The sequence below is a fragment of the Paramisgurnus dabryanus genome, chromosome 15 (assembly GCF_030506205.2).
Source record: "Paramisgurnus dabryanus chromosome 15, PD_genome_1.1, whole genome shotgun sequence".
Taxonomy (NCBI): Eukaryota; Metazoa; Chordata; class Actinopteri; order Cypriniformes; family Cobitidae; genus Paramisgurnus; species Paramisgurnus dabryanus.
Window position 1 is genome coordinate 10,362,824 of NC_133351.1, and position 25,897 is coordinate 10,388,720.

The 25,897-nt window shown below is 37.0% G+C and overlaps 2 protein-coding genes across 4 annotated transcripts in view; both read right to left on the reverse strand.

The window, feature by feature from the left end:
* Nucleotides 1–3,905, reverse strand: part of heg1 (heart development protein with EGF-like domains 1) — a 28,714-nt gene extending 24,809 nt beyond the window's left edge. For both annotated transcript variants that reach the window (XM_065252052.2, XM_065252051.2), the window contains exon 1: nucleotides 3,515–3,905. In XM_065252052.2, coding sequence (XP_065108124.1) covers nucleotides 3,515–3,770 — 256 coding nt within the window. In that variant the 5' untranslated portion in view covers nucleotides 3,771–3,905. The remainder of the gene's footprint in view (nucleotides 1–3,514) is intronic.
* A 200-nt stretch (nucleotides 3,906–4,105) lies between these two features.
* On the reverse strand, nucleotides 4,106–25,758 carry slc12a8 (solute carrier family 12 member 8). Of its 2 annotated transcripts, XM_065252057.2 has the most exons (14): nucleotides 25,273–25,752; nucleotides 24,808–24,882; nucleotides 24,554–24,700; nucleotides 23,799–23,990; nucleotides 22,355–22,586; nucleotides 15,328–15,441; nucleotides 12,919–13,006; nucleotides 12,564–12,651; nucleotides 11,690–11,836; nucleotides 8,119–8,764; nucleotides 7,952–8,043; nucleotides 7,744–7,861; nucleotides 5,791–5,851; nucleotides 4,106–5,072 (listed from the first exon to the last, which is right to left on the reverse strand). In XM_065252057.2, exons 2-14 carry the CDS (start codon nucleotides 24,847–24,849, stop codon nucleotides 4,901–4,903), a joined length of 2,139 nt encoding a protein of 712 aa, XP_065108129.1. In that variant the 5' UTR covers nucleotides 24,850–24,882; nucleotides 25,273–25,752; the 3' UTR covers nucleotides 4,106–4,900. The 2 variants fall into 2 exon arrangements, 1 of the variants encoding a protein (XP_065108129.1); XR_010526951.2 differs by lacking the exon at nucleotides 4,106–5,072 and having other exon boundaries at nucleotides 5,792–5,851; nucleotides 7,744–7,857; nucleotides 25,273–25,758.
* Nucleotides 25,759–25,897: the final 139 nt, after the last annotated feature.

Here is a 25,897-nt window from a genome sequence, read left to right on the forward strand (position 1 = left end):
AAATGGCAAAAAAAGGTCATACATCTGTTTGTGGCTATCGCCCCAAACAAGTTTCCACAATATTTAAATCTGCTAATAATAAAAACGTATTCAAAGTTGATTTATAGTGTGGAAAGCTGTGATATGTTTTGGGATCATGTCAGAATTAAAACAACACGAAATCATAAAGTCAAAACAAAATAATGTAGCTTGCATTCCATGGTTCTTACAATGTTTTAAGTCACCCACACTGATGATGATAGAGGAAAAACTTTGCTTGTTTTTTTGTCCAACCCAGTGCAAACTTATGCACAATACAAGAATGCACCCACTCACATCTGCTTACGTGTTGTGCAGCAGGGTGTTCATTATTAATCTAATAATGCAACGGCCCATCGTCAGTTATTCCTTACTTAATGTTAGTTTATGTCAATACAGTTATTCATGTTAGTTAATAGTGCATTAATGTTAACAGTTACAATGCTTGATTGTATGAAATGTATTAGTAAATGCCGAAATTAACATGAACTAGCAATATTGAATGCTTTAGAAGTATTGTTCATTGTTAATAGGGCTGCTTGATTATGGGCAAACATAAGAATTATGGTTATTTTGGTAAAAATCATTATCACGATTATTTAACACGATTACTCTGTGACTTTAAAACATGCATTTATTTTATCTTTTTATTAAAGGGATAGTTAACCCAAAAATGAAAATTCTGTCATCATTTCCTCATTCTTATGTTGTTACAAACCTGTTTAAATTTCTTTGTTCTGATGAACACAAAGGAAGATACCTCAAGAAATGTTTGTAACCAAACCGTCCGTGGACCCTCATTTACTTAATGGAAGTCAATGAGGTCCACGAACGGTTTGTTTACAAACATTCCTCGAAATATCTTCCTTCGTGTTCATCAGAACAAAGAAATTAATAGAGGTTTGTAACAACATAAGAGTGAGAAAATGATGACAAAATTTTCAAGCAGCACGAATTTATATTTTAATCGCAGACTGATTGTTTTACTACGATTATCCTGTTTTTGTTACTGTTTGAATCAAAATTTGAAATTGAAAATCAAAAAAACTATTAAATGCACAGTTCGGAAAGTTACATTCACATTATAAGTGACTAGCAGGGCGACGCAATCTCATTGATTTCAATGGAAGCTCGGCAGCATCCGGCGACAGTGACCGTTGACGGCTGGATGGGCGTGTCCAGTCGCGCGACAAAGTTGAGAAATGTTTAATTTTATGCAAATGATGAGCGATATTCGGGAGCGAGTACCAATGAGAACGAAGCAGGGCAGTTCACGTCATCCGTCTCTTGTCAGTTACTGGAGTGGCCGTTACTCATTTGTTTATAACAACTAGATATAGAAACGCCTCTATTAAAAGAGATGAGCGACCCACAGCAACAAAGTCGCTTATGAATGCGGCTAAAGTGTTAGTTCATGTTAGCTTATGCATTAACTAATTTTAGTAACAAACATTACAAATACAACCTTATTACAATGTTAACAACAAGATCCGTATTTCTAAAATCACATTAATACCTATATGTGTTTCAAAAGGCTATTTATCAATAAAAACATAAAAAATAACATCACACCATGATATCCAAATCTAAGCTTGATCCTACACTCTCAGAAATAAAGGTACGAAAGCCGTCACTGGGACTGTACCCTTTTAAAAACGACAATTTTATTCCTAAATAAAAGTATATTAGTACCTCAAATATACATATTTATATCAAATGTATAAAAGGTCCTTTTTAAAGGGTACCTCCAAATGACAGCTTTGTACCTTTATTTCTGATAGTGTATCGTGTACCCATAAAGATACAGTTAACTGTTTTGTACCCCTAAAATTTAAGTGTACAAGATTTTTCCTTAAGGTACACAATAACCTTAAGGTATAATATTTTTCTTTTAATATTTTTAAGGTATATATTTACATAAACCTATGAGGGTACAGCCCCAGTGACAGAAAAGGTACAGTTTTGTACCTTTTTTTCTAACAGTGTATGATACATACCTAAAGACTGAATAAAGACAAATAACATGTCAAAATAAAGACAATTTAGAAGTAAAACTGTTTTTACATTAACATTACATTTGTATTTAAAATTTATGTTATACTCCACATTATGACCTGATTCAAATATTGGTCTCTCTCCTAACCAAACATTCATCCAGACTGCACCATAATAAAACATGAAAGCACATATGAGATGTGTAATCAGGTGCACTGCCAGTGAAGTACATCATAGCCAGTTCCCAACATCTAATTCATTACACCATAAACTTAATGTCAAAATTGTAATGTCTCAAATGACATGCAATGGAGCTTGACTGAGCAAGGTGAGGTTTAAGACTACCCCAAGATTAATAATGTGCTAATGTGGTAGTTGCATAATTTATTCAAAGCCCAAAACAGTGACTAGAAAAACTGGAGAAAACTTTGTTGGTTAAAAAAGTCCAAGATTACTTCAATGCTTGTGTTATTATAGCCTTTAAAGTGGATGGTATTCAATTTCATTTGTTCCCATTGGACGGTATGGTTATATTCATATTAGCTTATTTTGTGATGGAGATCATTGAAAACCTCAAACAAATGAATGATGATCAATTAATTAATCACACATTTTGATTGTTTACTATGTGGGTAACACTTTGCAATAATGCTCCATTAACATGAATGGATTAGCTAACATTAACTTATAGTGAGTAAACATATTTTTAAGCAATTAGTATTCTTTGTTAATACAAAGACAACTGTTTATTGTTGGTTTATGTTAATTAATTGAGCATTAACTAATACTAACATATGGTTGGAAATGTCTATTTAACATTAAGATTAAATGCTCGCAAGTAACTAGTGTTGTTGTTATCCATGTACAACACTGAAGTATACTTTAACATTTATTTTAGTAAACTGTACTGTAACAGTATTTACTACACTTTGTTAATGTATACTTTAGTGTAATTTTTGTTTACTAGTATGGTAAGGTTCTAAAAAAACCAGTATCTAAGAATTTTACCACAGTATTTTAAAAAGTAACCCATACAACATTATTGCACATTTTATCTATACATTGAGTTCAATATCATGCAAATGCATGAAAACACGTCTAAATAATTGCAACGTGTTTATTTAACACAACATGAACTTCAGAGTAGCTTCGCGGATGTCACTACGTAAACTTTAGTAACTTATTTGCTATAGTAGTAAACTGTAGTAAAAGTCATAGATACTAGTGTTTATAACCTTAACATAGTAAATATCAAAGTATACTACAGTGTTTACTACAGTTAATCAATGAATTCTAGTTAATACTACAGAATACTTTAGTGTACTTAAAATAAAATACTGTATATGTACTACAGTATACTGTACTCAAGTAAACTACTGTATTTCCCCATAAAGATTAAATGAACTGTCGCTGCACTGAGGGTGTGTTTCAAATCTCAAGTTGCCTACAGTATGTAAACAGCAGATTAGGGCATCCCAGGAGCGTGCACCTCATGTCTTACCAGTTCGTGCTCCAGTTGTCGACACACTGGCGGGAATATCCGTCATCTCCTCAGCGGTCGTCACTACTGCATCTCCGTCCGGCCGAGAAGTCGTTTGTTTTAAGCTAACACTCGTTGTATTAGAAAACGTTTCGGTACTCAACGGGTTATCGGTGTCCGTTTCTGTTGTAAAACTTTTAACAGCTGCAGTACGGAGGACGAGCAAAAAGAGCGTGAACGCCACACGATGAGCGCGTCTCCGGGCACACGTTTCCATCGTAAATGCGACCGGGCGTGCTTCCTATGAAATGAAAGGCCGTCCGGGTCACCATCGGAAAGTCGCTTTAACGGTTTGCCATTTAAAAATGTCTTACGAGAGTTTCAAAGTTGGAGTTGACGGGGTGTAGCGGTTTTATTTCGGACATTGAGAGTGAGAAACAGGAGCAACTGGTGACTCCTCCCATCGGGCAGACGATAGCGGTTTCCACCCCATTCCTCAGGATGAGCAAACTTAAATCGCTTCACTCTTATCGCTGTCAGATGTTGCCACAACAGGTGGAAATCTAACTTGAAGTCTGAATCAAAACCAAATACTTGCAATAGATATGTACACTTTAAAAAAATTAAATAAAAAAGGGGTTTAAAAGATTCAACTTTATCCAACACAAGTAACTTTTTGTGCAATAAAATGGTTCGGTGGATGTTAAAGGTTCTTTATGGAACCATACAGCTGGACAAATAACCTTTAAGGACTCTTTGAGAAGTTTTGGGGTATTATTTTAAAGCATGGATCTACTACTTTCTGCTATTTATTAATTGTACATATTTACACATATATTTCATATTTAATTGCACTTGCCAATTTGCATAGTCCTACCATTTACACTTCTGCTAAATGCGAAAAGATATTTTGTTTCTGTATAACTGTATGCAATGACAATAAAGTTAGATCGATCTAACTACAAAAATTTTTTGGGAGAGGCTGCATGGTAAAATTTGGGGTGTGTAAAAAAATCCTGATGTTATTATTATATCACTGTTCATGGGTGTCACTCAATTTAGAGATCAAGCCAAAATAAAAGACAACATTTACTTCTTTGATACAATCTGATATACAAATATTAGCCTTCATACAAGCACTGTTTGTGAATATCCTTAAACATTAGAGGCTTTAACATCCAGTGGGAGACCACGGCACATTGCATGACACTGATTGCACATTCCCTGGTTAAGATAAACAGTAGTACTCTTCAAAATTTTCTGTCCCATCCTTCTACTAAAACCTCACAAATGCAGAAATGTCTCAAAAGTGCTGCACATCAAATATTCAGGCATAACTTTATCCACAACATGTCTTTGAACATGTGCTTTTGCTGAGCCGTCAAGCCGGACACCATTGTAAGATGCTCAGTTTGACTGAGGATGGACCATCGTGTCCGTGGTGGTGATAAAGGAGGAGTGATGGTAACGATCACGAAGTGCAAAATCTGCATTTTCCTCTGTCAGCTGCTTGGTCTCCATGCCAACAGCTGACAAAGAGGGTGTCACCACAATCTGATCCTGAAGGACCCCTTCTTGCCTAAAAACAGAGAGCGATCTATGGTGAGGTTTGGTTTTGTGTATCTACATCCAGTAGTTAGAATCACATTATGTACATTGCACTTTGCTACCATTTTAAAGGGGTAATATTATGAGATTTTTTTTAAAGATGTAAATTAAGTCTTTGGTGTCCCCAGAGTCCTTATGTGACGTTTTAGCTTAAAATACCCCACAGATATTTTATTATAGCATGTTAAAATTTACATTTTGTCAGAGCAAAAATCGGTAGTTTTTGGGTGTCCTTTAAAATGTGAATGAGCGGATGAAATGCAAACACTTATTGCAATGATTGCGGTTTGTTGGAATTTAAACTCAATTGTGCTCCCAATTCGTTTTCTCTCTGCATCAAATGGCAGTGCCGTGGTTGGATATTGCGGATTAAGGGGGTGGTATTATTGTAATTGGCCTTGTTACCTTCCTCACAAAACAGGCGAAATCTGAACAACCTCATTTTTCACATGCTTGCAAAAAATGGCTTACCAAAACAAAGTTACTGGGTTGATATTTTTTCACATTTTCTAGGTTGATAGAAGCACTGGGAACCAATTATAGCACTTAAACATGGAAAAAGTCAGATTTTCACGCTAAGAACCCTTTAAGTACAGTTGTTAATTTCTAAAATGCAGTCAGGCTGAAAGTGCTCACTCGTTTTTGTAATTTGCCAATTTTGCAAGAGGACATCTCCTAACAAGCCGTACCTGCACAGATTTGTCAGAGAGGTCTTGAACCACCTGTAGAAGCTGAAGCGAGCTGCTGTACCTGTGGTGAAGAAAATTAACTTGAATTTGTTAAATTCAATTGGCTTTATGCCCAGCTGCACTACTTCCTGAACTTCAGCCAGCTCCTTGTTTCCTGTCTGCCATTATTAGACAAACTGATTAATCCAGGTGTGTCTGATTATTGTTGTTGTCCCTATACTGAGGTCAGGCACACCTGGATTAATCAATTTGTCCAATAATGGCAGACAGGAAACAAGGAGCTGGCTGAAGTTCAGGAAGTAGTGCAGCTGGGCATAAAGCCTATTGAACTTGTTAAAAATGTGCAAATAAAATATTTCGGTAACACTTTACAATAAGGTTCATTAGTAAACATTAGTTAACTACATTGGTTAACATGAACTAATAATGAAATGCACTTATATAGCATTTATTAATCTTTGTTAATGTTAATTTCAACAATTACTAATACTTTATTAAAATCTTGTTAACATTACTTAAAGCACTGTGAACTAACATGAAAAAACTATGAACAGCTTTCTTTCTATTAATTAACATTAACAAAGATTAATAAAGACTGTAACAAATGTATTGCTCATGGTTTGTTCATGTTAGTTAATACATTAACTAATGTTAACTAATGAACCTTATTCCATGAACCAATATTTCAAATCGATATTAAATGTTCCTAACTTTAATTATGAGGTAAATAGCCATGTAATAAGCAAGATAATGTACAGGCAGCCGGTTGTTATTACAAAATAAGCCCCTTCAGTGTGATACCCGTCAACTTATTTCTGCGATAACAACCGGTTGCCTGAACATTAGGGCTGCACGATAAATCGCATGCGATATCACACGCATATCATCAGTAATGCCGGTTCCTTGATTAGTATTAAATCGCCAACAGCTGCTTTCAGATGGCGCAGCATTAACTGCACAGAGCCGTAGTTCCCTGACAAGCTGGGCCATATCGCATACATATCGCAGGCGATACGTCCCCGAAAATTAATGCAAAATTAGTCATTAATACTAATCAAGGAACCGGCATTACTGACGAGATGCGCGTGACAATCACATGCGATTTATGGTGCAGCCCTAGTGAACATTATCCCTTACTTATAAGCTACATATAGAGCTATGAATATGCTGAATCAGGTAACACAAACAAACACAATGCTTATGTAATAAATGAACATGATGAATGTTAATTTCATTAAGAGTTACAATGATCACCCAAATTTCAGCAATGGAGTCAAAAAAAAAATCAGTGGCAGCCGGTGACTTCTTTATTCGAGGGTGCTCGATGAGAAGTATGTCACAGCATGTATGTAGCCCATCATGTGTGTGTGTTTTTTTTTAAATGTGTTCTGCACGTCGAGAGATCCTGTGTGCATCACGTGTCTTGTCAAAATAAGTGCCTGCTGCAGATGTGTCTAAGGGTTTATGAAAGAGCTAAAAGCACTCACGTTTGTCAGATACTCACGTAATCTCATGGGTAAGGCTACTGTTTAGGGAGTGTCTTGCATGTATTTTGTGAACGTGTGCGTCTCTTTTATCATAAACGGTTTTGACACATGTGCAGCAGGCACTTATTTTGACAAAACACGTGATCTCTCTACGCGCAGAACACATATTTTGAAAAAAACTTATTTTGAATTAGCGCCCCACGGATGAGCAGTCACAAGCCACCACTGGTTAAAATTCTCAGGGCTGAAATTGGCTGTGCTATTTACTGTACCTTCACCTAAGCAAGGTAGCCTACTCCAAAAGGTACAATAGTTCCAGTTTAGGACAATAACTGGTGTGGACACACAGGTGGGCTATAACTTGACCCCATTTTCCATTTGTGGATTTATTGCTCATCATGAGCAATTCAAGTTACTTAAAAAAATCTATAAAATATTTAATTAAGTTACAATTTGGTACAATTACCTGGTGGCAAACCTGGGCTTGTTGTTCCAATGTAGATAAAGAGGATCAGGGCTGCTGTAATGTTAATCAAAGCGTACATCCACTGGATAACAAACATAATCATAAAAGAGCACACTGCCTGAAATAATAAAGAAATGTAATGTATTTCATCTTTACACAGTAAATGTAATCAACTGATTAGATATCGTAGATGTTGTTCCAATCTTACACCAATTAACGAAACCCAGTGGTTACAAAATCTTGCATAGACTGAACCTTGGATTGATCTGATTTCTGATCCTTCAAGGCTTGGTCCTGACCCTGTGAATAAAGCAGTTTTAAAACACTTATTTGAATCGCTATATTGAGAAGTTGTATCATGTTTCAAATACTTACCATTTCTGTCTATATGCTCTCTTGGGAGCTGTTCAAGTTTAGCTGAGCCAAAATTAGGCAAAGCCTGTTTCCTCTTGACTTCACTTGTAAGGTCAGACACCATAAGTCCTATTTGGCTGCCGGTATCGTCATCAAATCCAATAGTTTGTTCTGGCTCCCTCTCATCTTTTCCTTTATCTGATTGTGCATCGGTGTTTAAGTCCAACCCAAAACTGTTCATCAGTGTTTCTTTAGCTGGAATCTTTGACTTCCTGCCCCTGGCTTTGGAGACGGGATTAGACGCTCTCTTTTCTTCAACGCTGTCTGTTCTGGGCAATGGAAATATCTGGTTCATGTCTTTGGTGAACTCCAGTAGCGTGCCGTTCATGGGGTCACTGATGCCTCCCTTGCTACCATAAGAGGGGTGAGAGCTGGATACAAGCATTTTACGGGAGCTTGACCTCTTGATCGGCATTTTTCCTTGCTGGACCTGAATATCATAGCTCTTCACCACACAGAAGTAGCAATAGTCAATTACGCTGTAGGTAAGCATGAAGTTGATGGTGACGATGGGAGCCAAAACATTGACCTGGCCGACGAAGATGAAGGCCATGGAGATCAAGCTGGTCAGACAGATGGCAGCCACAGGGGTCTTATTGGCTCCATGCTGTTAAACAAAAAAAAAAGGGATGGGATGATGAGAACTATGACTCTCAGTGTCGGCTTTTTTCTACTGCCTACATAAAGCAATTAGCACTATCGTACCTCATAATGTGACTAATTGGGAGTGTACTAAATGCATGACACACATACTGTAATGACTCTTTCTGTAAAGCCCACACTTTTAAAAGAGCATGATGATACATTTGATTCTGCCTAAGAATTTGGCCTAGCTAATTTTTTGTAGGGAACATGACTGTTATGCTTCAAAATGTTGCCCGTGAAGTTAGTTTACACAGGGTTCCCACACCTTAGTTAACTTCAAATTCAAGGACCTTTCAAGGACTTTCCAGGTCCAATACCGTCAAATTCAATGACTCAATGTGGGGACACATTTCAAGTGAGAACAAGGTTACATTGTGTTACTTTTAAGGATACATTGTTACAGTTCCCTTTCAAGGGAACTTGCGCTGCGTCACTGCGGTGACACTTTGGGGACGCCTCCAATGGTAAGTGCGTCTGAATGTGTATATCAAATTCAACCAATGGGGAAGCTTAACAACAAAGACAGGGTGGCGCGGGAGCCAGGAAGTATATCGCTATCTGAAATATTGCCAAAGACGGCGATACAGGGACGCAGGAAGAATGGCAAGGGAGACGCAGCGCCTCGTTCCCTTCTTAGGGAACAACAGTTACATACGTAACCTGAGACATTTTCATTTGTCAAACACAACCATAAAAAAAAGCATTTTGGTATGAAAAAACATTCACATACAAAAGATACAAAGCATTTACACCGAACAGTTTAGCACGTGTGCTTAAAAAGTCTAGAATTTTTATGATATCCTACACTACACAATATGGACATAATATGGATTTTTCAGAAAACTTCTTGCATGAAATAGATTCAAGCACTTTCAATGACCTGTATCTATGTATGTATATTTTCAAAAACTTTCCAGGGCCTGGAATTTTTCCCCCCAGATTCACAAACTTTTACCGATTTCAAGAACCCGTAGGAACCCTGCTTACAAGTTAATTCACATAATTAAAAAGATTATTATGGGTGCATTAGTTTGGTTAGTTCAAGTTATGTAATAAGTGTAAACTTTCGGTTTATGCATTCTAAAAACAACATCATTTAAGTGCTCTCTTTTAATTCTCCAAGCTCAAGGCTGAGCTAAAGTGCCCACACTACTGCTACTGGCTGGCACAGCTCCAAACCCACCTGGGTTGGTCTTTTCTGTGCTTCCTGCATTTGTTCTCAAACTTTGATTCAATGTGAGATGTCTCGGGCGAGTTTGTAGCCCGTAGCGAGGGGTCAGACAGAGCTTAGGCGAGGGAAAGGGTGTGCTGTGCTTACTGAAAGCCACAATTGTTACAGTTCATGTGTTTTGGAGTGCATTTGGGTGTACTATAATTAGGAACTAATCCTGTCCTTTGTGGAACATTGAGCTACTCTGAGAAAAAAGTAAACAATTCATTAAACAGCATAAAAAACGAATGTTTACTTTTATCCGTCTGAAAAGCACATTGTTTAGGTGTAATCATCTATTTCAAGTATCAAGTACCCATTGTAAGAATTTTCCTGCTATACAATTAGTTTACATTTACAGAATAGATTATCATTAAATATTTGCATTATGAATAAAGCCATTGTGTGGCACAATACAACCAGGGCTGAATAATATTACACTGCAAAAAATGACTTTCTTACTTAGCATTTTTGTCTTGTTTTCAGTAGAAATATCTAAATATTCTTAAATCAAGATGTATTTTCTTGATGAGCAAAATGACCTAAGAAAATAATACTAGTTTTAGACAAAACATATAAAATTTAAGTGAATTTGTGCTGAAAACAAGCAAAAATATCTGCCAATGGGAAATCTTATTTCACTTTTTTTTTTCTCACCCCATTGGCAGATAATTTTGCTTGTGAAAGTCATTTTTTGCAGTGTAAAAGTGATATAATGGTATTTTGTGCAACGTATTTCATAAGAAAATGTATTCGCCCTGGATTAGTTTTCCAAACGACGTTTGAGTTTCAACGTGTCCCCCACAACGTCTGTGATTTTATTTACCGATTCGGACGGGATAAAAATTCTCAAGCTATCCCAGAGACGGGAGTGTCTGTTTCTTGCGTTTGGACGTTGCAGATCATCCAGTGCTCTGTATACGCGTGTTTGTAATGTTTGATATTTTGCTTTAAATGATATATTATTACAGAACATGTAATTTATTAATTTAATTTTAACAAGTCAAAAGAACTTACAAATCCTACTAAAGTAGCCTACGTGTTTTATATAACTGGCTGCTTATAATAAACCCAAAGAAAAGAAGAAATAAGGATTAATAACAATTAATTATCTTTATTAATTAACATTACCATTCCAGAGTTTAACAAAATAAGGTTGAGTTTCTTACCATATACTGATATTACAGTGGCCAACCTTAACAGTGTATGATATTCAGCTCATCTTGATTTAATTATTTTATTTTGCAGAATGGAAAAACATCCATATCTGAATCAATGGGACTCAGGAACTACATTATATGCGCATTAGTAAGACCTTGCGGCAGACCACGTTGGCCAAAACACGAAAAGAATTGCGTTTTCCAAAGATATTGAGGCCAAATGCAGACATTTGCATCCGAAAACACAGACATGGCCGATTCGGACGGGATTAAAAACACAGAGGACCTCTGAGAGGTAAAATTTTCTCAAAGGTCCCCCCGTAAAACTAATGCCGTCCGAATAGGGCTTATGATGAAAAATAATTTTTTAACAGAAATTCATATGGGTTCTGCTAGAAATTGTGCCTGCAAATGAAAGCTATGAATTTATACACCAACGTTTGCTGGAAAATAATGGAATATGGCCTCCTATTGTTGAGCACATAGTGTTTGAAAACAAATGCACATATATACCAACCCCTTTCTCAAGAAACCTGAGAGCTGGAATAACTCTCTCCTGGGCGATACACTGAAGGATCCTGGGTGCTCCGTACAGGCCGCCCATACAGGAGGCCAGGGAGGAGATGTAAAGGCCCAGCAAAAACAGGAAGCCAACCAAGGAGACCTGGGGACAAAACAAACACAGAAGGGAAAAGAGTGTAGAGGACTCCACCCAGCTCTGTTCCGCTTGGTCAGACGAAAAGCTTAATATGTGTTGAATGTTAATCAAACGTATAGTAAATCAACCTGAAAGAAGCCATGATCAAACACTGTGTGAGAGAGTGGGGAATTACAAATAATTACATAAATGATGGTTACATGAACAAAACACCAATTTATTTAAATGCACTGTTGCAAAATGCAAAATTGATAACGTAGCATGGCCAACATTCAGGAGTAAAGGCTTACACGTGCATAAGATGTCCAGCACAGGGTTCACTTCACTCCATTGCAATATACACTAAAAAACTAAGTTGTTTCAAACCATGATTGATTAAAATAAGGACAAACACAACCATTGGGTTAAATAACTTAGAAAATTTCCACATTTTATCCAACCATGGGTTGAAACAACCCAGCAAAAGTTTATTTCAACAAAACAGTTGGGTTTGTCCATATTTTACACAACCATGGGTTAAAATCTGTGCTCAGGCTATCTGTAGCATTGACAATGACTTCAAAAGGCCCTTTGAGATTTGTGCATGCACGAAATTGCATTACCATGACAATACATGCTAATGTAACATTTTATGTGTAGATAACTGCTATTGTCTCAAATAAAAGAAAGCCTTGTGAATTTAAATACGGGAAAAACCCATGAATCCTTGAAGGCTGGAATAACATCTGATTACCTTTTCGGCTATCAAGAAATCATAGCGCAGTGCTTCTCTGGTGCAAATGGCTCCTAGCAAGAACACAAAGATGAGATACAGGAACCACCTGTGGATTCCCATGCAAGAATCAGGCTTGAATTTATTTTATTTATAGAAAATTACGCAACGAGAACTGTTAATAACATTAAATCTGAGATCAAATACAGTACAGATAAAGTCTGCGACTGGTAAGTAAACGTTTCATTTACTCAGACAGATTTTAATTTCCTTCTATTTTAATTTTGGACCCAACCATAAAGTATGTGTACAGTCAACACAATAGAGGTTGAAAAAAATTATGTTTATTTTAGGTCTGGACTGACAAGATACATACGAGATACAAACCGCAGCGAGAGTTCCCACTGGGATGTTGTGTTCAGGTCTCTGGAGATCTGAGCTCATGTTGAATCCTGCCATCACACCTACACACACAGAAAGGGTTACTGTGCAAACAAAGCTCGAAACAAGGGTCCATTTAAAACCCGAAAAGCAGATTTATAATAACATATTTCAGAGCTCACCTTCATTGCAAGAGCAAACAGAGCTAACATCTTAAAGGGATAGTTGACCCAAAAATGAAACTATCCCTTTCAAGTTGTTTCAAACCTGTATAATTTTCTTTGTTCTGCTGAACACAAAAGATATTTTGAGGAATTTTTGTAATCATTGTTCTGGAGGACCATTGACTTCCATGGTAAGTCAAAAATAATATGCAAGTCAATGATGCTCCAAAACTGTTTGGTTATAAACATTGCTCAAAATATCTTCCTTTGTGTTCAGTAGAACAAAGAAATGTATACAGGTTTGAAACAGCTTGAAAGCCATAATTTCATTTTGGGTGAACTATCCCTTACCGTGCGTTCACACCAGATGCGGTAGATCCGGCAAAAACGCTTTATTCACGAGTAGTTGGATGCTTGAACATTTGGAGTTTACTCGCTACATTCACGTGGAAATTCGCGTCATGGGAGGGGCTTTTGGGACTCTGCTCACTTCCTGTAATCACGTCACGTCTAGAGCAAGCTCCTGATTGGTTAACGTTCAAATATTCAACTTGAGCGTTTCCCATAAAAACGCTCAATTCCCACGCAAAAAGATGCCTATTCGTGTCTTTGCATTGACTTAACATGTAAATCACTCGCGCTTGCCGCCTCTTCTGCTGCCTGTGTGAACACACGGTTATCCTTTTTGCAGAATTGGGCATGCCTGAATATATAAGAGTGATCTATCTATTTAATGTATTGATAAAAATTTTCTTATTTTACAGAAAACTTTTTTTTAATAATTCTGAAGGTGCAGTTTTGGACCTGCCGGCAGGTCTGCAGAGTTTAAGGGGACACTTTACTTTTTTTGAAAATATGATCAATTTCCAGCTCCTCTAGAGTTAAACATTAGATTTTTACCATTTTGGAATCCATTCAGCTGATCTCCGGGTCTGGCGGTACCACTTTTAGCTTACATTAGCATAATCCATTGAATCTGATTAGACCATTAGCATCAAGAAATTAGCATTTTGTACCATGGCTGCAGGAGGCGCAATGATATTATGCAGTGCCCGAAAGTAGTCCCCTTGGTAACTTTCAATAGCAGAGGACTATTTTCGGGCACTGTGTCATATCATAGACCTTTCTATCAACTTTCGTATTTATGACCCGAAATACGCAATCGTCGCGGACATCTACTTCCTCCGCAGTCAAGGCAATTTAAAAAGCCGTATCTGTTCCATCAATTCCCTGTTGATGGTGAAGTTAGACAGAAGTGGATTCAGGCTATCCGGCGAGACTTATAATGTGTCGTTTTAGTTAACATTTCAGTAACAGTTAGACTCACTCTCTACTTACCTAGAAATTTATGGACAAATTCTTCATGGAAAAAGTTTTCCTCCATTAGTCGTGTCACATCAGCAAATGTAATATTTGGCAAATCCGTTAACAAAGTTGTGTGGACTCTTTGATCAATTTTTAGCTTGCCCGGGTTTATGTTCTTCTAGTGTGTTGACGCTTGACAGGAACTCCGCTTACACGACGATTACGTATTTCCGGTTACTGTGAAAAAAGTCTATTGCGACTCCTACAGCCATGGTACGGCAGCAAGGTCCTTTATTATTTCGCCAGAATGAGAGTATTTGTTGGTCTTAGTACACAATGTAACTACAGAAGAGTCAAATTATAAATAGCAAAAATATCGAAACTCTTTGGTTATTTTTTAATGTGATGCTAATGGTCTAATCAGATTCAATGGATTATGCTAAGCTATGCTAAAAGTGATACCGCCAGACCCAGAGATTGGCTGAATGGATTCAAAAACGGTTAAAATCAAATGTTTAACTCTAGGAGAGCTGGAAAATAAGCTTATTTTAAAAATAAGTGGAGTGTCCCTTTAAGGCGTTAAATCACTTCTGAACACTCAGAATACAAGACTCTAATCAATGTTTCAATCTTTTCCATTAAGCAAAGCCTGGTAATAATTGAGGTTTTGTGAGTGGACAGGAGAATGAAATATTATTATTATACAACAGAAATGTGTGAGCGATGACGTGTGTTTTTCTAGTGGGGGAAAGATTTCTGGGAAGTCTGCATCCAAACCACAGCTTCTAAAGTAGAACTCAAAGTATTTGAGGCTGCTTAAATAGTCAAGTAACATCATGAGTTTTCACCTTTCACTAATGGTAACAAATAAGGTATTCTTGTATTAGTATTGTTTGACCACTGTTTGTTATCCAAGGTTTTGTGTGCAGGCTGACCTGTTGCTGCAGGAAAGAAAACCCCAAACACAGTAAAGAAAGTCTCGCCAGTCGTGTAGTCTGGCAGCGTGTTCTTACGCAGCAGTTCCTCCGAATAGCCAACAAATCCATGCTCTGCAATAAACAGAATCAGTCCAAAACAATGTTAGGAAAGACATTTGTTTATTACAATGTCAGCAAGCTTGAACCATTACCGAGTGCTTTATGCGGAAAACCTGCACTAAGAATCTGATAACAATCAGACTGAATGTGTCATAGTCTTAAGTCTCCAAGTATATGTAAAACAGACATTACGCACAATGTCTAACTTGTCTTTAAATTAAACCCGGCCTCGTTCTTAAAAAAATGAGCAGAAATCAGACAGATCTGTCTAAACATTTCATGTGTTGCAGACATGCGCAAGGAAACATTTCTTTGCTTGTGATCGCATACAGTAATGCTTTCCCTGACATGCAATATTGATCCATCATACAGTCATACAATAACCCCCTCCCAACCAAATCAAAGTGGGATCTCTAGGGTACTGAATGTCAGAGGTAATATTTCAATATCTGGCGTGAAATACTACAGACTAGGTTTGGACTAAATAGCCATGCATTGACCGACCGCCACCGCCCCTTATGTAACAACCCAGGGTACAGACGCCCCGCCAAGATGCGTGCGAACCCAGGACCGGCCTATTTCTTGGGAATACATGCCAAGTTCAATAGTTCTGTGGTGTGGACATGTGAAGGGAATGCAGGATTAAGCTCTGGGTGTGTTCACAGGCAAACAAAACAAGCCAAGAACAGGCGCCGGAGAATATTTACACAAACAGATATCACAATTGTACCATACCTTCGCGGAGAGTGGTATTTTTACTCTGGGTGGCAATTTGTTAACATTTGGATAACACTGATGGTATATTTAGGTGGATTTATTTATCATATTTATTTTGTGTCATACAGTATATTATTTGTAATTTTGTTTTTTTCTGTGATTTATTGTTTTCTACATAAATCACCATACATAATGCAAAGAACACTATATATGTCAAAATTAATAAGTATTAGTAAGAACAAGTCCAAATTGAAATCAATTTGAATTCAAACTTGAAGCTCCTAATCTTGGGTGATAGCTTATATGATACTATTGCGGTGCAATTTTCCTTTTTGGAGCTTATCAGCACTTCCATTGCAGGAAAACCATGACTTAAAAGAAAATGACCATTTTGATCATCAGGCGGTGTTAGACAGGAGCATAACACAAAGTACACTAGTCTGAGTGCCTGATAACAATTACATTGTTTAAAAGGAATTTGGGACAGGGCATATGGTTTAGTTGCAGTAGTTAAAAATTTCCTTGATCCCCAGAGATAGCATGCAGAAGTTTACAATAAAGCATGCCAAAAAGAAAATGTGGATGGGCTGGGAAGGATCTCACCTATTCAAAGACAAGGCACTCATCCAGAGAGAGATCTACAGGACCTGGCTATGCATAAGCATGATCCATTTCCCTCTTGGTTATCTTGTGATGGGAAAGAATGTTTTCTCTTGGATTAATGACATGTTTATCCGAAAGGAAGTCACCACCCTTTCAGAAGCCCTGCCTGTTCCTACACTTCCAAGTCACAGTTCTTAACTAAAACGAGAGAGTTAGAAAAAAAGATCAGAAGAAAGTTTAAGTAGACGTTCTCTGTGGCAAAACAGAAGAAAATGCATCACAGTATGGTATATATCTGCACATTGGCAAGCATGAATGACAGGCTGTATTAAGACAGCAAATCGCAGCAAATGCGAAATCTGCGGCCCACCCAGCCATCTTTTCAAGCATTTTGACTGCAGTTGGATATTTATAGTGAAAGTTCTTCTGATCTGAAGATTTGCAAGAGGAAGTGATGATGTGGACATTGCTAGTACGGAGCTCGGATCTGCTTCCTGCCTGCTCTTTTGTCTCAGGCCAAAAATGTGGGTGAGTCCGGTCAACACCCTTAACCCAAATCTATGAGCGCATGTCAGTTTCCTGTCCAATCCAATGGGTTTAAATAGAGTGTCTTTCGTATTTACTGTAAGTTGAGAGCTGAGGAACACAGCAGACTATCAACCCAAAAGATAAAAGGCACCCTACACTCTAAAAAAATTTAGGGTTATTTTTAACCCAGGGTTGGGTCAAAAAGGGACGAGCCCAGACCCTTGGGTTGTAATTAAACCTATGCTGTTTCAACCCAAAATGTTGGGGTGGTTTTAACCCATTGTTTGTCAAATATAATTTTCTGGGTTAATTTAACCCAACAGCTGGGCTCATCTCTTTTTGACCCAATGCTGGGTTGAAAATAGCTATCCATCCATCTCTCTCTATCTAACCATCTCTCTCTATCTAACCATCCATCTCTCTCTATCTATCCATCCATCTCTCTCTATCTATCCATCCATCTCTCTCTATCTATCCATCCATCTCTCTCTATCTATCCATCCATCCATCTCTCTCTATCTATCCACCCATCTCTCTCTCTCTCCCTATCCATCTATCTATCCATCTATCTACCTATCTATCTATCCATCCATTCATCCATCTATTGGGAAAGGGACCAAAAACTAGGATGTGCTCTCGAATCTATCTATCTATCTATCTATCTATCTATCTATCTATCTATCTATCTATCTATCTATCTATCTATCTATCTATCTATCTATCTATCTATCTATCTATCTATCTATCTATCCATCCATATCTTTCTATATCTATCCATATTTTTCTATATCTATCCATATCTATCCATATTCATATCCATATCTATCCATCCATCTATCATCTATCCATCTATCATCCATATCCATCCATCCATCGAGACAGGCACTGGAAAGGGACCAAAAACTAGGAGGTGCTCTCGAATCTATCTATCTATCTATCTATCTATCTATCTATCTATCTATCTATCTATCTATCTATCTATCTATCTATCTATCTATCTATCTATCTATCTATCTATCGGGACAGGCCCTGCAAAGGGACCAAAAACTAGGAGGTGCTCTCGAATCTATCTATCTATCTATCTATCTATCTATCTATCTATCTATCTATCTATCTATCTATCTATCTATCGATCGATCGATCGCTCTCTTTCTATCCCTCTCTTTCTATCCCTCTCTCTCTCTCACACACACACACTCACTCTCTCGCTCTCTGTCGCTCTCTCTCTCGCTCTCTCTATCTATCTATCTATGATATAAAGCCGCTCAACACAATTTCAACTTGCAAACTGAAACTGAACTTGCACAACCATACACAGAATTTGAAACAATAACAGAAAATTAAAAGTCTAAAGCAGTATTTACTTTGCAGAAAGCTCAGAGCTCCTCTTGTGTGGTAACAGGCACGGGAAAGGGACCAACAACTCGGAGGTGCTCTCAATTTTTAATCTAGCACTGGCAATAGTATGAACACACTAGAGGGTTGTGCTTAAAACATTTCCAGCAATAACATTTCCAAAGGATTTGAAGAACTGAAGTAGGTACCCGTATTATAAGTTCGCCACTCCTATTTTAGCCTCCTCAGGTTAGGAGCCAACAAGTGCCCTATGGTACAGATTACATAACAAAGCATCAAGCATATCCTCTTCTGAAATATGATTTCACAACCAAGATATGTACTCAGACCTTTTCAGCATTTATAATGTCATGAGTTCATCTGTTGAGATCAACCCATAGAAAGTGTGCAGTCACAGTTATGAAATTTTCCTTGCGGTGACCACCTGCCCTCAACTACATGATTAACAGCGTTATCAAAGTGTAAACACATCTGCACAGCAGCTCCTTTTCCTGCCACTGGCAGGTAACCCACCCATGTGGCGCCCGGCCGAAACTGCTAGTCGCTGGAGGCACGCCAAAAGTGAGATCATACCACAACAACAAGGTTTAATTGGAACAACCTGGAGGAACCAGAACCGCCTTTTCTCCTGCCAGAACATACTGCTGCCTGGGTCCACTTCCTAAACTAGATAATCAGAGGAAGATTATAGCAGCAGTAGCAATTTAAGGGTAACGTCCTATATTCAATTCATAACATTTGATCTGTCTAACTTTCTCTGCAAAAAGAGAGGACGGCATCTTGTCTCTTCTTTGAACAGGAAGCCAGTAATCAGAAGAACAGGAAGAGTTGGGATGGATTTCCTGTAAACCTAGTGTGAAAGTACAAACTGACCTCGTCTGAAGTGGGCAGCCACAAAGAAAACCCAAAAAACAAAATAAGAGTGCCGGCAGGCTTGCTTTCTCTGATCCTGCTGCAAATGATTCTTCTTATTCTCATAAAAAAAAACTCTTGTAATATTATTGGTTGCTTTGCTATACTTACAACCTTATACATCAAACAAATGCATAAAATGTTTATCATTAATTGCAAATGACTTTTACAATATTTAAATCTGCAGTATGTATGGGATCACAGCTTGTTATGTTTTAATAAACGGAAAACAAATGCTCTCAGTGACAGACAAATCCTTTGACTTTTCTGTTTCTTCACTTTCTATATTTTGATATGGACTCGTTTTGCTATTGTGATTTTTATTGGCAAGTGACCTGGAACCAGGCCTGATGCCACGAGGGGGCACTGCCCCCTCATGTGATTTGTGCCCCCTCAGATTATTTTTGGTATTTATAGCGAGGTTTAAAAATGAGGCTTTACAAAAAAGTTAACAAATTAAAACTGTATTGTGTGTTTACAAGACTAATTGAAATAAACTAAAAATATAAAGATTCCTTTAGGTTTTATTATTTTCTATATAATTTATATGCAACAGGGCTATGCGTCTCCGACTGGCAATGAAGTATAGATGGATAATCGCACTAAAAGATGATGGGACAGGAAGAGATAAATGAAGATTTCTGTTGGCTGGATAACAATTTTTATTGGCTGATTAGCTCATTGTGTAAGGTCAGCGGTGAGTCATGACTCGTACACATACACAGCACACAACCTTTAAAATGAAATTAGTATGGACAGGGTTTATCCAACATTTATCTTTGCTGTTATCCGTGCTATGACTTAGCAAGTTTGAGCTACACTGCGTGTTCAGAAATTCAATGCCAAATCAAAAAGTTTACAGCTCTTGTAAAAAAGTTAAGATATTATTATTATTAAAATTATGATTTTTTTCATAATTGAAATGTAAAGTTATACATTTATTAGCTTTGTCTGTTTGGTTAGCTGTGCAATATACTTGTGCAAATATTGTGTTTAAGGGAACGCTGCTTTCAAATATCTGCCAAAACAAAGTAATCTCTGTGTTTTTTTTTTTTTTTTAAGTTAAGCCCCCTTAAAAATTTCACCTGCCCTCTGTCATTTCATTCTGTAGCCGGGCCTGCCTAAAGAAAATGGAACCTGTTAGAGCAGTGGTTCTCAAACTTTTTCCGCATGCGGCCCCCCTTGTGTACGGTGCATTCCTTCGCAGCCCCCCAAAGAAAATTTATGACAAAAAACTGTTCTAAAATTTAACATTTTAATTAAACAATACATATTTAGTTATACAAAGTAGTGCTGTTGGTTAGTAGCCTTATTTTTTTTTAGGTTTAATTACACAGAATTCATGATAAATGAATGTATTTTATAAAATGTCATAAAACTGGGGCCCCCCTGGCACCATCTCGCGGCCCCCATGGGGGCCCCGGACCCCAGTTTGAGAACCACTGTGTTAGAGGTCTTACTAACTTTCTTCCAGTTTATCTTCTGACCTAAAACTAGTATACAAAACCTTGTGTTTCAATTATTAATTCTAGTGTTTTTATGGAAACTAAAATCTAATAAATCCAAATTACCATTAGCACAAAGTAAATAGCGTAATGAATTAGGTATTTCAAAACAATTTATGGCACTAATAGGAATGTCTCCCCGATTTGTGTTACCCTGACACCTACTGGACACTTATTGTGTGTGGATTTGCTGTACTGATATAATTTTTTTTTACCTCAGTATGATTATACCAACAAAGTACAGAATTTTAATGAGTAAAAACTAACAAGTGAAACCCCCAATAAGCAATATGTACCATCAGTATAAGAATAGCATTACATTTATATATTTTCACAATCAAGCTACTTGAACCACAAACAACAAATTACGTCATTTAATCAGACAAGAAATGTCGATTGTTTAAAGAAACCCTTTAGCACATGCATATTTAATTAAAGGTAAATTGACTTTAACATGGATATCCTCGTTCAGCAGGTTTGCCAGGAAATGTGTAAGAAAGAAATGTCAATATAAGGCAGACAAGCACTATTAAGCAAGAACTGTGACTGCAGGGCATGATTCTTTCAAGTACCTCAATAAAAAAGTAACTTGTGGCTTGTCAGTTTTAAATATTTTGTATCAGGTTTTAATGTTGCTTTTTTACAAATCCATGTGTTGGCAAACAGATTATCTATAATGATTTATTTTCTTATTCCCTATAAGGAATCATCTGGGGTCTGTAGTAATGGTTTGGCCAAAGACTTTGGCTGCGTCCGAAACTACCTAATTCTATACTATATAGTAGGCAAAAAGCAGCAGTAGGCGAGGCGAGTAGTATTTTCAAATTCATAATATTCGAAAAACAATAGGTGAAAAATACCCAGATGATCTACTACTTCCGTCAAGATCCCGAAATGTTTGTTCAATGGACACTCTGCTATCCCATGATCCCAAAGGAGAGGAGTTATCCAACGAAGAAGATAGAGGGGCGTTGTTTTATTCAAAAATGCCCGAAAATGGTAACGTGGCTCTAATCAAACGAAAATACATTAAACAGCTGTCACTTGTGTTTAAATTGCACTTGTTTAACGTCATTCCAGTTAATGACTAACTTGTTGTTTTGATGACGTATGCCATGTGATGTATCAACATGCCGGATGTAGTACATCCGAATTCATTCATACTATCCATATCCATACTATATAGTACCTACTGTTTAAATGGTCGATGAGTAGGTACTTCATCTAATTCAGTAGCTACTGCCACAGTATGCAATTTCAGACGCAGCCTTTAAATTAAAGTGGACATACGGATAAAAACTCACCTGGATCTAGATGACTAAATGTCCCAATTACAAAATCCAGAGTGGACAGAGCTAATATGGCGAGCAGAACCAGCTGAAGACGTATGATCCATTTCACTCCGGCCAGGTTAATCCCAAGCAGGCCCAACAGAACGGCCACAGAAATCCCTCTCACTGCCCACACGCTCTGCAAACCTAGCACCTGCGCAATGGACTCTGAAAAACCTGTGACATACAGCGCTCCCGCAACACACTGTAAATAAAATAAAGAGTTAACATACATATAACAGCAGTAAACTTGTATGCAAATAAATACCAAGGGTCAAAACACAATACTGGTCCAAAATCACATGCCTGCCTTTTAGTGGAAATATTTCCTTTATTAAAAAATAACTGCAATTATATCATCATACAGAACATTATAGGAGAGGAACCAAGGAGATATTATCACCGATTTATGATGGTAAGTGCACCACCACGGTGTAAACAACAATATGTTCCTTTGGAAAAGCACCAAATTCAGCCATCATTTGTCCATTTTATCAACAAATCGGTGATTCTCGCGAAATTAGACTTGTGAGGTATCATGAAACATTTTCTAATAAAAGTAAATGCTATCAAATAATAAGCATACAGTTACAAACATCTCTTCATGTACTATTTGCACATGATTTCAAATGACTTCATAAAAAACAATTTTGTTGTTTTTTCCACATTTAAGGGGGTGTCCATGACTGGATTTGGGTTCGTTGACATGGAAAATGTATCATTAAAAAATCAAAAAAATAAAGAAACGTTGTATTTAGTGATCATTTGTAAATGTAGTGACAATAATAAGGAATTTTCTCATCCTCCGCAACAATTTTCAGTCATTGTTTTTAAGCCCGCAAGGAACTAACATTTTTTTTTAAAATGTTGGAAGGGACATAATTGACTGTGACACTCAAGATGGCTACCAGGTAAGCAGCAGTTCTTATTTTTTCTCTCCAGATAAAAGTTAAAATTTTGTTTGTCATAGTACCTAGACAACTTTTTAGTTCTCATTACCGAAACACGAGTTTGTAAATGCATATATTTAATGTAATATCATGTTGCGGTAATGATAATATTTGATAATGATTATCTAAAAAATGTAAATAATTATATAGGAAATATTTTTTAAATCCTCTAAAAATAATGATTATAGTAAGTTTATAAGAAGAAATCTTATATGTGCAAAAAAATGGCTTCAAGGGCTTTTTAAAATTTTTGATGCTGGACACCTTCTAAATCTGATTTCGTGAGAATCACCCTTGACAGTGAACAAACAATTAATGACAATTCTTCAAAATAGAAAAGGTTTGACTTGCAGATATCCGCCTACTATGTCTGCCTTACTAATTAACTGCCCACATTACCAACAAGCCTAGACCAGTACTATGTTTTGACCCATAACTGATCATCAATGCAGTCATGTCCTGCTCACCTGTCCAAATACATACAAAAGACCCACAGTTCCTCCGACTCTTCCTCCAAGCACAGTGGAGATCATGGAGTAAACTCCACCATTGCTTACCCTGCAACACTCACACACCCCTATTCCTGACATCACTGTAACCACGGCAACCAATACAACCAGTGATACCAGAAGCATGCCCAGCAACACACCTGTGTTACCCTAAAGATAATCATATTAGAAAACAGTCACCTTTCATTGGATGCCCAACATGAAATCCTTAAGCTATAGTTCACTTTAAAAATGAAAATTCTGTCATCATTTCCGTATCCTCATGTTGTTCTAAACCTGTATGAATTTCTTTTTTCTGATGAACACAAAAGAAGATATTTTGAGAAATGATGGTAAACACACAGCAGATAGTGACCATAGACTTGCATAGTAGGAATAAAAAAATATGATGGAATTTAATGGGTACCGTCAACTGTGTGCTTACCATCATTTATCAAAATATTTTCTTCATCATTTATCACAATACTTCCAAAATATTGTTTTCCTACTATGGAAGTCAATGGTCACCATCTGCTGTGTGTTTACCATCATTTATCAAAATATCTTCTTTTGTGTTCATCAGAAAAAAAGAAATTCATACAGGTTTAGAACAACACGAGGAAGAGAAAATTATGACAGAATTTTCATTTTAAAGTGAACTATCCCTTTAAAATTGTTTGCATGTTAATGAAATCAGGGACCTATGGTTAAACTATTAATCTGCCATAACTCACCACAAGCCAGCCTGTGCGCAGGAAAAGTACAACTCCAAAAATGTTGATCATACAGGTAGTAAAAACGCCATCCCAGGTTCCAAACAGTACTGGTTCCCAGACAAAAAGCTGCACCTTCCACCAAGGTTGGACAGTACTCTGAGAACCCTACACAAACCAGTGTCACTCAAATCTAGTCACCATTAAAGTGTGCCTATGACCATTCAGGTAAAGTAATGAAATTATTTGTAATGATAAAGCAGATTGCAAATTACCTGAGCATCTTCATGAAATATTTCTCGGATCTGTGGACACATACCTCCTCCTCCTGGGCAAGATTGTAATTAGATCTGGAGGAAAAGAATGGCTTTTAATAGAGATAAACCTATACAATTTCTAAGAAGGCTGCGTCGCGTCTTGATACATTTCTGAGTCTGACTGACTCAGCCACACTCTGTTTAATAAGTGACAGCATGGGATATTTACTGTGAGTTGCTAATGGCTACGTTTAGCAAACATTTAAATACTTTAAAGTAAAGGACATGGCATTAAATAAAACCTTTCGACGCTAACCATAATGATCAAGTGTAGTTCTGACTCTTGTTTACACTGCAACGGTTCATTTTAACAGTCTGTTAGTTTAATTTTAAACCAACACAATGATTAATATAATGTTAAGACTGTATACTTTTATGTTGTAAAAAACTGTAAGCTTGCTGTTTTAAAAGACAAACACATACCTGAGGGTGGTGTCGCGCTCCCGGATACGAACGCAGGTGAAGCGTGAGGCGAGGTTCGCGCACGCGAGTGTTGGGTAAACTTCTGTCAGGCAGCAGAAGATGGTTCAGAAATCCTTTTTTTTATCTTATCTTTATGTGTAAAACGCATGTATATTACAGTTTTCTGAAACTTTCAGTTAAAAACAGTTAAAATTAATTTGTCATACTGTTTTATATTACTTTGGTCTTTTATATTGCCTTAAATAGTGATTTAAATAGACATTTTCGGTTGATTGAATAAACGATACATACACTTAAGACTATTTTGTCGTTATTTATTATACAATAAACCAGTAAATTTGTAATAGTCGACTAACAGCTGTCTGAGCATTTTCTTGCTGATATCAATGAAAATGCTACGTGTAACGTTACGTGTGCAATAAACGTCATTAAACAAATATGCACCATGCAGCGCCGCCTAATTTGCTGATCGTGAACTGCTCATGAAATAATCATTGCGTGTTATTTCATACTTCATATAAAATCAGTAAGTATAGAAACATTTTTAATTCTTCTATCAATGATCATCTACACATACATATACATTTCTTGTGGCATTTTCATAAGTTTTATATTTACTTTAAAA